The 16,891-nt window shown below is 40.7% G+C and overlaps 1 protein-coding gene across 4 annotated transcripts in view; it reads right to left on the bottom strand.

Annotated features, from left to right (window-relative positions):
* atrnl1a (attractin-like 1a) overlaps window positions 1-16,891 on the bottom strand; it is a 264,424-nt gene that overhangs the window by 10,549 nt on the left and 236,984 nt on the right. For 3 of the 4 annotated variants that reach the window (XM_051380103.1, XM_051380110.1, XM_051380102.1), the window contains one exon: window positions 5,515-5,629. In XM_051380103.1, the coding sequence (XP_051236063.1) occupies window positions 5,515-5,629 (115 nt within the window). Of the gene's footprint in view, window positions 1-5,514; window positions 5,630-13,441; window positions 13,568-16,891 lie in introns of those variants that run through there. The other variant, XM_051380119.1, reaches the window with a different exon arrangement.

The raw sequence follows: 16,891 nt of genomic DNA, 5'->3' as shown, positions 1-16,891 counted from the left end.
ACAGTGATGGCAAAGCCCATCGAACAGAAACTAACGCATTTTGTAACGCAATTTGGGGTTCAGTATATTACTACTTCGACATGTGACAAACCAACAACCTTCTGATTAGGGGACAGCCCGCTCTGCCTCTGCACCACAGCCGCCCTAATAGGCCTGGGTGATTTCATGCTAGTTGTATGCTGCTTGTATGTTTTTCTTCATGTCATCCAGGAACAATCTCTATATAGGGATCACTGTTTTCTGGTTGAAGCACCTGGAGCTACTCTCAGTGTGGCCACTTTGAAGGATATCACATCGGTAGAGAAGCATAAACCGGGCACCAAACATACACTTTTATCCCACACTCTTTGTCTGAGGCCTGAAGGAAAAGGCTCTACAATGATACAGAGAGACAAAAACAGCACAAAGAAGACGCAGCGAGAAATATGGGTTGAGAAACTGGCAGCTGAGAAACTATACATTGTACGGCTGATGCTGCCTTCTGTTTTCTTCTGAAACCAACATTGGTGTTTTCTCTTCTTCTCCCTCTTACATATGAAGGGGTCAGTTAATGGTAACACCTCAGGGGAGCAGAGCAAAGGAGGACAAGAAGAAAACAAAGAGAAGACTGTGCGAGGGAAGGCAAGCTAAAATAGGCTTGCTCATCGAGGATTCCTCTTGAAGTGTCTCCCACCGAGGGTGGGCGGGGCTAGCCTGCAGTGACTTCACGTTCATACATGCGAACATCAATGGAGGACTGCTGTCTGACCCTATGCCGAGAGTCTCTCTAGGGAATAGAAGGGTGGGAGGATGGAGGGAGGAGAGACGCGAGAGACTGGGGATGGATGTTGGGTGGGTGATTTATGTTTTTACAACATTTATCTGCTCCTTGTTGAAGTTGTATCGTGTGTTTACGTGTTTGCATGTGCGTTGTTGCTTGTGTGTTCATATGTGGGATCACTTTGATCATGACTGACTCTCAGATTACTACACAGACACCAAGACACTACCATGGACTCAACGATTCATTGATTTGATGAGAGAAACAACAGAAGAGCCTGGACATTCCCCAGAGAGCAGCCTGACTAGAAGTGACGAGCCTCTTCTTGGGCTAATTTCCTTAAAATGAGCCTGATACGGCGAGAGCAAGGTAAAGAAGTAAAAGGCGAAGGTGATCATAAAAAAACACCTGTGAAATAACAGAACTTTTTTTTCCATCCACAATTAAAGTGCTCATGATCTCATGATGCAAACATAGAATCCTTGTAGAGTTCTGCTAAACCTGACAGTTCCCAACACTATTGGGTTTCAGATTGGCAATTTTGTTGTGTAAAGCCTCAGGTTTGGTTCACTTCAAACGTAATTTCCCAAGAAATTTGTGTCATTCTCTCCCTGACTGTGCCAATCTTCAGCATCAATGCAAGTCATCTCAAGTAGCCAAGTGTTGCATTAGCCTGGGGAGCATATTTCACTAAGAAAAATATAGCTCCTGGTGTCTGTTCACATTTAGGTTTTAAGTTTTGGCAGAACCAGTCAGGTTCAGCCAGTTTGTGTCTTAAAGACTCAGACATTGGCCAGATTTAGGTTTGAGATTTAAGTCTCTGCAAAGCGCTAATCCATTTGAGACACGGTTATTTTTATTTCTGCGTTATGTCTTCCATGTCCCTGCCTGTATATTGGTATATTCATATTGCAACATCTGACCGAGACTAAAATGAGCAAATAAAGACCCCAGTAAGCTTCTCATAACACTTAAGGAGCCAAAAATCTGATATAAGACATCTTCAAGTGTAATCAGTGTGATAGATGTGAAGTAAAACAAGGATTTTCACCTATGTGACCTCCATTATGGGCGTTACAGTTAAAATTGAAAAAACTGGAAACAAGGCATTGATCGTCACACTGCATTAAAGGAGCTTGATTGCTCATTTTAACCTTTAACTGAACAATTACTGAATGTCTGTCTGCTAGAGTGTTAGAGCAAACTATAGCTGTGCAATTCACTGTGTAGGAAGTTTAGGTTTAGTTTAGTAGTGACTATACACCTGTTCTTAAAGGAAAAGTCCTTTCTTCCTTCAACCAGGATCTTATTTGAACACGTTTGGTATTTATGAAGGCAAACGTCAAATCCAAGCCGTACACCATTTACATCGTCGCTTTCTGTGACCTTTTTACAAGGTCCCATATAGGGTCCCACAACATTTGCAGGGCAACTGTAGCAAATAAATTGGCATATTCATTTAAAATCAGACTCATTAGAATGTATTTAGATTTAGGTTAACAGAGATTTTGCTGTATGTGTTTTATTTCTATACGATGTCTTGGACACTTTAAGCTGTTTACTGTTCTTCCAGTTGCCTCTAATGCACTTACTTGCCACCTCTGTTTTTTTTTTTATCATCATAACCACTGGGTGCACCACTTTCGCTCCTTTACGCAGTCATTCTCACACATACTGACACCTTTCATTCCCTTTTCCATGGTCTTTATTAGACTACAGTGACACGTTTTAAAGGCTTCAACGTAAATCTCCTTCTGGCTTGAGAAAAACTGCTTTCATGCAAAGTGCTTCATTTTGCATCTGCTCTTCTGGTTTCCTCTGAGGTACTGGTCGTGTTGAAGGCTTTGCTTCCTGCTCCAGTTACATACAATCCACTTTATGAAGACCAAAACTACTAGCAGACAAACTGACAGCAGTCTTCCAAAAAGCAGCAGGGGAGAAGGAAAATTTAAAGAGAGAAAGGTCTGGAAGAATAAATGTATACGTGTGAGCGCTGAGGCAGTCTGAGAGGTTGACTGAGGTGGAAGATGAGCTGAAGGGAAGATTGGCCTCTTGCTGACTGTGCATAAAGCTCCAGGCCTTGGTCAGGTCTGTGAGGAAGTGCTGATGTCTTTCCAGTGATTTCTACAGCCGCGTGGTGGTCGGCTGCAGCGAGTGGGGGATATCGTATGTCGTCCGTCTATAGCAGCAACATGAGCTCAGACTTTGGAAAGTCAGGATGTCTCATTCAGGGGAACAATTGATCCAACAGTAAGTGTTGGGGGGAAACCAGGCAGGTCTAACCACATCAGACCTTCTTTAAAAGGTGCCATATGTCAAGAGTTTTTTTGAATAATTCATTATATCACTGTAAAAAACATGCTGACGCCAAAAGTAAGAACCTACTGGTATCACAATATAAAAACATTTTGATTGGAACCATATGCTTTAAAGTGTTAGCCTGGGAACCAGATGAATATGCAAGCTCATGTTTTATTTGCTCTGACAGATGCATCTATTCTCCTTCCTGTTCAGATAGATTTCCAGCTGACCTAGCCCAGGTCGGGCCAGTCACAGCCAAATATTCAGTACGGGGCGGGTTTGATCCAACGACTTTTTAGAGGAGCACCGCTGACGCATTTTAAAAAACGATCGAGATGGTTGCTGCTAATGCGGAACGTTCTGTTGAATCTGCTATCACGTCAGTATTAAATTAACTGGATGGTATATTGTGTCTAGAAGAACAAACAACCGCACTTAAAACACTTAAAACTCCCTGTGTCCTTTAAGCTCCCAGTCCGGGTACGGTCAGCCAATAGGACCCCTAACTAGCTAGTTACAGCAGCTAGTTCAGTTAGCATATGCAACAGTGCACCAGTAAGTGACTCCCTGTGTTACACAAGAAAACATCCGTGTTGCATCAATACCCTGACACTTTGGTCGCGGTGACTAGGTGCAGCTCATGAAGGGGGTTTAACATTGTTTTTGTTTTTGTGCCACTACCTGACTAATAGAAATTGTGGCGACTAAGATTCTTCATATCCTCAAACCATTAAGTCTATTAGGGGGCAGCCCTAAACCTCAAGTTTTGTTGCTCTGATTGCTTGTAGGTCTTCAGACCATTTTTGATTCACTGATTCATTATATAAGTTCATAAGTGAATGGAAATGCCTATCACGATCAAAGCAGAGAATGAAAAAAGAGTTGCAGCTAGAACCAGTGTTTTTGTCAACAATTGACTGGAAATGTTCAATTAGTTTTGAGCTCCAAACAGCTTAAACTGCAAGTCTAGGGACACGAGAGAAGTGATAATATATTAGATTAGAGCAAAACACACACTGACCTTGTTAAGACTGAGTGCAGATATATACAAATGCTCTCAAAATGAAGTCGAGGTGAGTAGCAGTTCATACCCGGAACCACAACACTTGTCTTGAGACTTTACAGATTCTGATTGTCAAGTTTTATTTTAAACGTAGAAAACTTCAGGAACTGTTTATAAAAGGATTTCCCAATAACAACAAACTTTTCCAGAACAGAATAAACATAAACAAGTACAAACGTTTACTCACTGTAGGGAAAAAACATGTTGCTTCTCGCTTATTGCCACTGTTGGATGCAGAGCTACAGAAAATTAAACACAGATTTCGGGCTCATATGAGCAGATACGATGGGCCAGAGCTCTGCATTTACATTTTAGGGAGTAAACTGGTACTCATAGATTGAAAGAATAATCTATTTGGTCTTCCTCAACTGAAGGTATGACTTGCAGGGTAACCTCTGGGCTATAAGACCCACTGTTACTCTACCCTGTTATTTTGATGTGATTGAAAACGGTTCTAATGATGATGGCACCGGGAAACATCAAGACACTATTGATGGTGCCTTGGATGCCATCGCATTTTAGTGTGTTTACTCTGCTTTTGTTTTTACATGAGAGCTGATGGGGATCTGCCGCAAGGCACGCGAGAAGCACCGCTCGCTGCATCTGGAGTCTTCTTCGACATTGTTGAGCTGCTGAAAACAGTTCCAACTTGTAAAAGGATCACAAATGGTGTGGACTGTTTTTGTGAGCGTGCAATGACAAAGATGTGAGATTTCATGGATCTTAGACAGCTGACAGTTTACAACAACAACGACGACAATCAAATGACAATGGAGAACTCACCAGTAGCAGATTTGAAATTTGTTACAGTTTATCATAAAAAGTCACATTAGCTTTGCCTGCTAAGTGTCTGACAGTTGGACATAAACACTGTCTGCTGATAGTGGCAGCTACTGCAGCTGGTCATTATGCACGACCTGCCTTTTCAAATTATCAGCACAAAATAGGATTGAGGCAGCACTTTTTTCCCTTTAAAAAGCAGAATATTGTGCACCACCTTACTGGACAATATATGCCAAGCATACAAAGAGACCAACATCAAGTTAGAAGTCAATCCTCACAAACAACATACACACCACTGCAGAAGTAGTTTAGGGAAAATATGGCAGCAAATAAGTTCACAACTATGCACATGGAAACAAAATGTGCATCAAAATGAAAACAGAAGCTTCCAAATCTTATAGCCAATACACTAATGTAGGTTCCTAGCTACGACTGCCACCACTGTCGAGCCTGAGAAAATTATCATTCCTCAGTATGATCAGAATCAGTTAAAAAAAGTTTGACCGCCACCAAAACCGCCACCAAAAGAGGAGATGATTAGAAGCTGAAATGACACCTTCTATATGTTGTTTACTTGTCTGTCTGTGTTTATTTGTGTGATTCATACCAGACTGTCCTGGTGGAGGTATTCCAGACGGGACTCTGGGCAGATACAGCAGCACCGTCAGAACACCTGCTCTGCTCCCCCAACATGGCTCCATGGCTATGGGTTTCGGCACTGCCTGCACACACACAAAACGCACAAACACACAACACACACACACACAGGATAAACAACAAAGATACAAAAGAACATATAGTTTGCAGCATGAAGTAAAAGTAAAATTACATTGTAGTAAACATAATTGATAGGAGAAAAATGGACAACAAACTGATAATATGTATTAATTTACCCTCTCAGACAATGTCAGACGAGGAGCTCACTCCAAGAGAACAAGTGTGCACCTAAGTGTGTTTTATAGTCTGGTGGCTAGCTGGTCTGTCTGAAGAATGTAGGAGACACCCAAACACCCAGAGCTCATGCTATACTACCCAGATCCCTGCTGCCACCTCCCCCGCAATCAAAGCTCCCAGATGGGGAAAGCAGGCTGACTGGCAGCCTGCGGAGCTCTGCCGGCTGTGCAGCTAGTGCAGACAGGTAGAAGATCATTCTGACTGTCTTTCTAGGTACAAATACAAATGCACATGTCTCAGAACGCACTCAGCTTTATTTATTTATATCATTGATCATATCCCACCCAAAGAATACACTACAATCAATTTCATTTAATTCATTTCATTTTCTTACTGTTAATAAGATGGAGACAAACCTCCCAGTATTGTAGCCCCTTAAGTCCCCCTAAAACTAATTGTTTTGTGTATTTTTGCAGATTTAGAAACAATAACAACTAAAGAAGCTGGAATTTCAAATAGAGCAGTTCTAGACTGTACTCCTAAAATTATTTACAGAGACCCAACAGTTCCCACCATGAGCAAGCACTTGGCGACGGTGGCAAGGAAAATGTTCCTTTTAAGAGGCAGAAACCTCGGACAGACCCCTCGGCTCTAGGTGGGTGGTCGTCTGCCTCATTCAGCTGCAGTTAGAGATTTTTTAGATTTTAACACAGTTTTTGTATCCATGATTCTAAAAGTTGCTTTCCTCCAAAAAGGGCAATGTTCAACAGCTTTGTCTCATGCCTGCACAGAATAATATAAAGTAAGTTAATAGTAATAAAGAGAAAACTGGGAGAGTATGATAGTACCACAAATCCGCACAATAGAAAGCTAACCCTACTTTTAAAAAGGAAATAAAAATAACCCTTATCCATATATACTATAATAAGCATCCTGTAGAGTGCCTTTGGGACTGATTGCATGCTGTGTCTTACTGTCTGTACAATAATATTTAATGGCTGGGATTGTGTTTCCTTACATCTGAGAATACACAACGAGGAGGAGAGTCACTCAGTTATCGACCAGGTTTGACTCTTCTGCCACTCTGTACCACAGAGGTCACAGAGATAGACCCTGTTCATTACTCTGGTCTGTGGTACACTGAGACGTACACACAGTCTGTATACAGTATGTATACATGAAGACCTTACAAACCTCAGTCTGTTCTTTCCTCATTACACATTACTCTGACATATTTTAACCATCTCCCTGATTACTTCAATGTTTTCCCTTTTCTTTATTGTTTCTTATTCCCTGTGTCTCCTTCCGATTCTTCCTCACGGCTCTGAGTGACAAGCAAATCTGTCAGTTCGAGTGACGATTGAATGTGTCAGTTGGTGACAACTGTAACCCTCAGCTGACACTCGTACTTTGGGAATTTCTTGTGACAAATCAGAATAGCCCTGTTACTGTTTATGTGACAGTTTACATAGGTCACCAGTTCTTACCCAGATATGAATACAAAGTGCCCAGATATAACGTGCTGTTAGTGTGTTTGAATGTATGTTTATATGTTGTGCTGCAAATCTGACTTCATGAGCAGTGCACGACGGCTAACTCACTGAATGCAGTAGGCAGCTTGCACACATACAGTACACATCCCCCTGTAGCATACTATAGCACTTAGCATGTAGTCTCAGAATGGATGGACTTCCTTACAGTCACGGAGAAATAGCCATCTTATGTTATTAATTTATCTATCCAGTAACTACTTAACCCTAGATATCCCTCATGTACTCACTAATGTTGGTGTTAGGTATGATGCACCTTATAAGTGGAAGGAACCGCAAACTGCCCTCAAACTAGACTCTTACGTTCCCCATGGAGATTTTAAAGCTTTATTATCTGATGTTTTTTATGATTCTTGTAACTGTTTTCATTAATTCCTTGTATATTGTGCAGTTGCGTCGTTTCTGTTTGTGGATTGTGAATTTTTCTGGTGCTCAGGTCTCTCTTGGAAAAGAGATATTAATCTTAAATGAGACTGCCTGAATGAATAAAGAATAAATAAACTATGTATTTTAAAACAGAACAATTATTTATGACATATTTGCTCTGATTAAGGCTTTATTCTGATTTGTCAGATTTGCTCATTGTTAAATGAATAAATCACAACATTATCAAGATTATTTAAACTCATGTCTTTTTTGAAAAACAAAGAGATGCCTGGGTCCACCAGAAAATTATTGTGTTTGAAATGGGCACCTCACAGCACAACTCTGTCAAACTGCATCAGTATATAATGGGTAAGTGTGGGGAGAAAGACCATCTGTGCTCAATAATTGGAAGTTAAGATTTACAACCACAAAATGGCTTTCCAAATGTTTAATTAGTAAGGGTGACTCAATTCTCAATACTCAAAAATCATCTGTGGGCCTCAACTCAACCGTACAACGCTTTAAAACTATGTGCAACATTTAGGAGGATCCATTTGCAGAAATGGAATACAATATTCATAGGTATGTTCTTTTTAGTGTATAATCACCTGAAATAATAATTGTTCTGTTTCTTTTACTGCAGAATGAGCCGTTTATATCTACAGACGGAGCCACTATGATGAACCACCATACAATCACTGGCTCTAAATAGGGCCTTTTGCGTATTTTGCATGTTTCGCAGCCACAGTAGTTTCTCCTACATTATTGGAAAGCTGAGCTGTATTCAGATGATTGCAGTCTGCAACTTCCCCACTAGATGCCACTAAATGTTACACACTGGTGCCTTGAGTGACTTAACTCACTTATTTTAACCCAAACCATGAACTTCACCTAACCTTACCAAGTGGTTTTGTTTCTTAACCCTAACCAAACTGCCACCATTTAATAACATAGCAAGCTTGATTTTGAAAGTATAATCAGACGTTGCATATTTATTATTGCTAACTTGACAGCAGAGCTATGCACGTGTAAAACTGATGGTAGAGCGGTACGTAGAGTAGCATAGTTTGGCGCGTAGGCCCACTGACCAAGCTGCATATGTGATGAGTTGGGAGTGAGAAAGTGTTGTCAACCACCCAGCAGGCATGTATACGGAGTAATTAGAGGACACATCAGCATGCATCAAAGTGGTTATCAACTTAACACACTACTTGGACCACCTTGGTACAAACACAGAGAGGACACACACACACACACACAAACACAAACACGCAAAAACATCCCCTCCGGTGCTAATAAGTTTAAGTGCTGGAGCGTACAGCCTAATTAGAGGCTAGAGGCTCCCCTGTTTGTTTAGTGTTTCCAGTGTCAGGAAATGATGAATTCCCCACTAACTAAAAACATACACAAACACACATACAAACACACACACACACAACTGGCTCTGGGACTAGAAATTCCTATTAGCAAGCACTCATTCTCCTGATTGAGATAATATGCAGACAAAACAATGAGTCACTGTTCTGTTGAGAAAAAGAATAGAAGACAGTAAAAGGGGAAGACATAAATTACAAAATGAACATGTGTTTGTTTCCACTGAAATTATGAGCATGTATCCTTGTTACGGTAAAACACACACACACACACACACACACACACACACACACACACACACAGACACATACACATACACATACACATACACGCACGCACGCACGCACGCACTCTTTGACCGTGATGTGCACAAATAACTAAAGTTCACTTATTTGTTTACTTCACTGACAGTATGGTTCCAATATGGAGTGTGTGTTTGTGTAGTTACGATCCACTCGTTCCTTTGATCTTAGGTGCACACACACTCACGATCATGTTTACATTACATCATGTTTACGAGGCACTATTTCCTCCAGGAAATTACCAGTTAGTTGTGCGTAAGGTCATTAAAATTCACACTTAAGTAAACAGTAAGAGCAATAAGTGAAGTAGAGGTCACATACAGCAAGTACATGCCTTTCATCATCTGGTGTTAAATGTCCAGTGTGTAACATTTAGGAGGATCTATTGGCAGAAATGGAATAATATGTTTTCATTAGTGTATAATCACCTGTAAATAAGAATGTTTTTGTTACCTTAGAATGAGTCGTTTTTATCTACAGACGGCACGGATCCTATGAATAGTCCAAAAGGCTGACTGTAGATGGGGCCATTTACGTGTTTTCGCAGCCACTGTAGTTTGTCCTTCGCACTTGGAAGAGGAGGGTGAAGCAAGGGTGTTGCAATCTGCCACTGAAACCTACACACTGGACCTGGAGCAGCTACTCAAGTATCACAAAAACAAGCTGTTGTCTAATTTTGTTCAAAACTGTATTTTGTATAGTTTTTCCAAATAAAAAAAAAGAATTCAAGTGGTTTATCTTGATATATCTATACTATATTTGAACATGAAAAAAAAACATAAAAACTTTTGAAGACAACTGGCAGATAAAGACTGAACAGCAATTGTCAAATATAATGAAATAAAAGTGATCTTCAGTAAAAAACAAAAAACAGGCTTTGTCATTACTCACTAATTTGACGTATAAGAAAGAACTAATTTATATCCTACCTCATAAAAAATTTAAACTCATTAAATTCTCTCAAACTGGCCTTGCTTACATCATCTTATGGCTCTCATCTCCACTTTTATGCATTGCTGCTGTACCTATAGGAACAGTGCTGGGCTCTGCAGAGATGTTGGAGTCGTGGTCACAGTCAGAACTGCAGCTCTAAACTCCACAGGGCCACCTCGATACAGCAACAAACTATTTCTACATGCTGGGTTTACAACACAAGTCATTAGTTACAGCAACAGACCTAGTTGTCGATATGTTTCTTTCTCTCACACACACACCAACACCTACTACATAAAAAGTTGGAAGGACTGATGTGTGCACATTTCCATTAGCAAGTCGACCCTTCACACATCACACACTGGACCATTTGATCTCAATGGTTAATAACAGGCTGTTTAGCAAAATGACAAATATAGCGGCACAGAAGTTTGTGTGGGTGTACTTGAGTCTTTGTGTGTTGTGTTTGTGCAAGTGTATACTTGTGTAAGTAGGTGTGTGTGTGTGTGTGTGTGTGTGTGTGTGTGTGTGTGTGTGTGTGTGTGAGAGTGTGTATGTGTGTGCGCCAGTAAATGATGAAGCATAGCCAGGGTGATGTGACGACTGTAAGAGCTTTCTCTGGCTCCTTTCCCAACCTAATCAAAGTAAGTGTGTGTGAAAGAGAGAGAGAAAGAGAGAGAGAGAGAGAGAGAGAGCAGAAGTGACAATTAAGAGGGAGGGATAAGAGAGGTAGAAACGAACAGAGGAGAAAGAGAGGGGTGAGTAGAGGGGTTAGTAAGGTTGGAAAGGAGAGTCAGGTGGGTGGAGTCCAGGTAGCCATTTAAGTCAATAGTAAAATCCTGCTGAGCTGTCGGTCCAGTATAAAAGCTTTCTCAGCTGACAGCCACTAAGTAGAGCTGAAGGGAACAGAGGTTCTGACCTGACAGAGACAGAGAGAGAGAGAGAGCAGGGTCTCTCTCTCTTTTTATTTATATTTTAAATATCAAGTGCCACTTAAGCCCAGACAACAGTTTTTGCTGACTGTGTGCAATGTTGAAATTGGCTACTTGGCAATAGTGAGCAATTTCAGTCCTTCGTTCTATAAAGAATTACTGGAAATAATCCAGCTAGGTTGTTGTTTTTAGTGGTTTGGTGCCATCTTCAGTCCGTTCAGCCATGCGGACTATCAAGACTCAAGCATTCCAGTTCTTCCACTGATTTAACCGGATCAGTTTTTGCACACAAAATTTATTTCAGAGAGAAAGTCAACACCAGGTTGTCAAAGTGGCAACGTCAAATCATTTATCAATAAAATACAAGTCAGATAAGCATTTCATGTCGAGCTGTACACTCAACGTTCACGTTCCTCGTGTTTTACACACATAACTGTGTTACGCACATTGGTTTTGTATTGAGCTATGACTGCTTCCTACTCTGATGTATTTAATTGTGTTTTATTTAAAGCTTTTTCATGTGGATTTATTATTTGATAAACTTTGTGTGGCTCTAGTGGACCAACAGACCTTTCCAGCATTGAAGGAAGCAGGCTGATCACAAACATTTTCATTTCATACACAACACACTTGAAACCCTGTACACATTCAAAAAAAATCCCACTTTCCTGTGAGATCAGAGCTGCGACTGGTGTGAACCTGAGGGCTACAGCTAACGTCAGTGGAGAGCAGCATCAGCATCACAGCAGCATTGTTATACAATGTTCTTATCTGTGTGCGTTAGTAAAGCGTAAATCTAACCTTGAGTTGGTTTGTTATCTTCGTGGTCATGTTTGAGTCAACATTCTTCTGTTGCACAGAAGAAAAGAACAAACTTCTGTTGCGTCAATGTGACATCATCCTACATAGCAAAATTACACAGCAATGAACTACAGTCCCCAGGTGGTCCAGATCTGGGAGCCAAATATGACCCATAACATAGCCATAGCTCAGCCAACTGTATGACCAAAGCTGCTCCTATTCTGGCCCCATGTTGGACCAGACAAGTTTCAGCACTGTTTGTTTGTTTGTTTGTTTTTGACAATGGTTTACAAGGGTTCATGCCTGTTTACATTCCAATACACATGCAGTGCTGACAGGAGAGGAAGAGGAGGGGGTGGAGGAAGCAGATGAGAGGAGATGAGAAGAGAAGGGACAGGAGGGGAGTAGATGAAAGGAGAGGAAGAGAGATTGTCTGACAAATGACATTTTACAGTTTTGCTAATGGCTTGATGTGAAAAATCAATAAATGTTTCTAATACTGTCGTCTTGAGGCATTTTTTTTATCTGGGCCAAATATGGCAAGTATATGTATTAAAGGTCCAGTGTGTAACGTTCAGGAGGATCTAATGGCAGAAATGGAATATAATATTCATAGGTATGTTTTCTTTAGTGTATAAATCACCTGAAAATAACAATTGTTATGTTTTTGTTAGCTTAGAATGAGCCTTTTATATATAAGGGCACTGAGGGCTGCTCTCTATGGAGTCCGCCATGTTAAACCACCATATTTCTACAGTAGCCCAGAAGAGACAATCCAAACACTGCTTCTAGACATGACAATTCACTTTTTTGTGGCCACGATAGTTTCTGCTTTATGCTTGGAAGGGGAGGGTGTAGCGAGGGGGGTTGGTGCCACTAAATCTTACACACTTTAATGAAGTGGTCTGGTTAAGGTTCAGTTGACATTTGGAACCAGTGCTGAATCTCGTCTGGTCCAACAGAGGACCAGAATAGGGCCAGCTGTGGTCACACATTGGGCTGAGATTTGTCATGGCTACCTGATCTGGAACACCTGTGGACCATAATTCATTGCAGTTTTTGGGCCGAGCATTAAGTGGGCACTGTGTGGGCTTTTACTGAGCCAGACTAATTTTACATATGCAACTTTATAGCCAGCACCAGTTCTGTATGGTGCTTTCTAGAAAGTTGCCTATAACTGAGGAATGGTCTTTTTTAGTAAAATAACCAGGAAAAGGAAACTCAGGCAAGGTCACTTTACTCTGCACCTTCTTTCGAGTCCATTTCTTCTGTCTGTTTGCCTTTCTCTTTTCATTTATCAAAAATAACAGAGAAAACAGGAACATTTCGTTCCTGGAGAAGCGAGGTCATTCAACAAAGTGTCAGTCTCACCTCTGTCCTCCTTTCATCTCCTCTCCTCACAGCTTCCTTCCTCCTCTCTCCAGTTTTTCATCCACATCTCCTCTCCCTTTGTCTCTTGTACTCGCTTCAAACAAACGGTTGTTGCAACAGTCATCCCATTTTTGTCCCTGGGATGAACAAAGTGGACAATTGAGCAGTATTTATAGGTGGGGGTTACTGCTACGGCAGCATGATAGATAAATTGTCCACAGGAAATTGAGCCAAAAGTTTATCTTCTTCTGAATGGCTGCTTTTTACCCACACTTTTTCCCCCTCTGAAGCCATGCTCTCTAACAGCTTTCACTGATTTTCTGTTCTGGTCGTAGCAGGGCGAAATCACAGTTGTGGTAAAGTGCAAATTCTTAATCCAATCATCCAAATAAGCAAGTAATTCACTGTTGGACAGCAAGCAAGGCATGAAAATACAATCCACTGTGAGAAAAAGAAAAGTAGGAAATGAGCACTGGCCACTGAGAGCAGACACATTGCATATATGGTGATATGACTGAGAACTCCTTTCAAATTGTGCTCATTTCAGACTAGTTGGGACTAAAAGAGGAAAAAGGGGGAATGAATGGGCAGAAATAATTTAGATTGTAACTTCATTTAAACAGCTCAGCACTCACTAGTTGTAGAGGACAAGGAGAGCAAATGAAAGAATTTGTACATTTATACATGATGAGAAACATTGTATTTTGTGATAGGAAGTAATCAAAATATATATTTTTAATAATCGGTTAAACTGAAGCTTCCTCCATCATCCTCTCATCCCCTCCTGCTATTTTCCCCTTGTGTAGAAACCATTTACACTATTATCACCTTTCAACAGCAGTTCGGTTTTCCTTTTTGGGTGACTGAGCTCTATGAGGGGGCTGAAGAGATTGGAGTTAAGGTTAAAGTAACAGGTTATTGCCCCAAGAAATTCAGCCACAGGAGATGGTGTTATCAATGTGCCAGCGAGCTCTCACACAAAACAAGTATGTCACTACTCAAAATGTATTATATATATGTATTTGCTTTTGTGCTAAAGGAATTTTACGTTATATATATATATATATATATATATATATATTGATATGTATATATATATATATATTGATTGAGGTGCATGCATGATGCAAAGACCAAGTTAGAATAAAGAGAGTTTTGAGAGTTTTTTTTATTAAAACAAATTCAACTGGATCAGCAAGATAAGCAAGATTAAGATTTGAGCTGGCTCTGGCTTCAGTTCTGTTGAATCTGTGACTGGCAGAGAGCAGAGTCATATTTAGTATCAATAAGGGTGATCTGCTTGTCAGAGTCTAAAAGGTGTCAGTTTAATCAACTCAACATGTACAGTTTACTGGAACATGACCCAGCCAAAGCATGTAAACGCCATGTCAAACATTACTTACGAGGTAACAGGATCATTTTACAATGTGGCAGAAGGTCAAAGAGGAGAAATACAGGCAGAAATAAGCATAATGACAGTGTGATGACCCTCCAAGTTCCACCCTTTTCCTCCACTCCACTTTCCTCTCATTGTCCCTTACAGTCGTCACTGTCAGGCCTCTCCGTCTTACCCATTACTTCCATCACTCTCACTCTCTATCTCTTCTTCCTAATGGCCTCCCCACTCTCTCGCTCTCCCTGTCTCTCCATTTCTGTCTATCTCATTTCTTCCAACTCTTTTTGTCTGTCGTGAACACTCATTATATCGAGTTGACGTTATCAACGCAGTCCTGGACAAACACTGGATATGTTCAACAAACATTGTTTTAACAGATGTTCAGTGACTATGTTTCAGTGTGAAGTAGGTCTGAACTACATACTGACATATTCATGTGCCTGTAACTGACTCCTTCACTGCTTACTGGGATCGGAAACAGCTCTTGCATACGCACATGCTGTACATCAAGAGTCATATAAGGCTTTACCAAATGCTTTTTTAACAAATGGAGAAAAATACAGCCATTAGAACTCAGATATCAGGTGAATCTCTTAAAACGAAGCTCTTCCTATCTTTGTTAATATCAACACAAGCCGTGGGCACAATCTTAATGCACAGCAGGAGCTTTGTTAGGCTGATTATCTGGATGTTATACTTTCAACACTTCTCTGCTCAGAGAAAAGAAACTGTGTGTAAAGAGGCACTGGTATGTTAGTTGGGTTTTGATTTATCCAATGTGAAACTAGCATCAAATCTAAATGATTTATCCTGAATTTTGTAAGTAATAAAAATATGTAAAAATTAAAGATTACATTGAGACATAATCAGTCTTCTTGGCTGAGAAGGAAGTAAGAAAAAAAGTAAAAAACATTTTGTGACCAAAATCTTAAATACTTTTATGGGACTGGGACATCTGATGGTTATTTAACAATTAGATTCACGATGTATCACTCCGTCCCTCTTTCCTGCTTTCCAACACTCTTTCTCATCCTCCCTGGTGGCATTTAAGTGGCTTTAAAGTGACACAAAGGGCTCGATGCTGGACTGAGGGGCTTTGAACACGCTGTAACCCCGTCTGGCCTCCCTGTCGAACACAGACAGGCACACACGTGGAAAGACACACATACACAAACACTGCGTCGCTCTCTGACCCCTGAGGTGTGGAGAGTGCCCCCCTGTCGTGCCCTCCTTAGCCGATTAGACTGGCCATGCATGACCACCCCCTGCGGGGCAGAAAATTGTCGCGTCCAATCCCCTCTCCATCCAAAACCCCTTTTTCCATTTCCTCCTCTCTCTCTGTCTGTCTGTATCTGTCGCTGTCCTCCCCAGGGAGTCTGCTGGACTGAGAGGAAATGGTGCTGATCAGGGAGCGAGACAGAGAGTGTGTGTGTGTGTGTGTGTTCCATTTTAGGTATGAATATGCTTTAGCAAACTTTTGGAATTCAAGCATTATTTGCTAAAGTGCTTATGAATGTAAGTACGCATTTATACATAAATCCATAACTGAATTTATGATCTTTTTGCTTCACTTTCATGTTCCAAGCTGCCACTATAGCCCCTCTATTCAGAGGTCAACGCAATTGTGAAAATTGATTTGATTGTGAAATTCTGGGCCAATACTGATGTTTAAAATAACAGTTTGGCCTTATAGCCGATACAGATTATTCAGTTATTGTTAATTTATTTTGCCCTTTTGTGCCAGGGAAACGAAGAAAGCTACAAAGATAAGCAAGACGAGCTCTATCTTGTTGCAGTCCATTTATCTTCTTATCCAACTGTCCGTGCTGGTACATGGAGCACATAGGTATTTGCAGGCAATTTGTGCCAGTGCTGAAACTGAAACTCTCCAATATCCACAAATCATAGTAAGTGAGACTTGACCCGGGACCTGAGTTAGACCGGGTCCAAATATATTTGGTCCAATTGTTGTCAACAGGCCAAATAAACCTGGATGGGTTCAGATGGACTCACTATCATTTCTGATCACATCATCCCATCTTTGCAGGAAATTGAGTTTTTTTAA

This window comes from Dicentrarchus labrax, unplaced genomic scaffold, assembly GCF_905237075.1.
Source record: "Dicentrarchus labrax unplaced genomic scaffold, dlabrax2021, whole genome shotgun sequence".
Classification (NCBI taxonomy): Eukaryota; Metazoa; Chordata; class Actinopteri; family Moronidae; genus Dicentrarchus; species Dicentrarchus labrax.
This window is presented reverse-complemented; position numbering and strand designations above follow the sequence as displayed.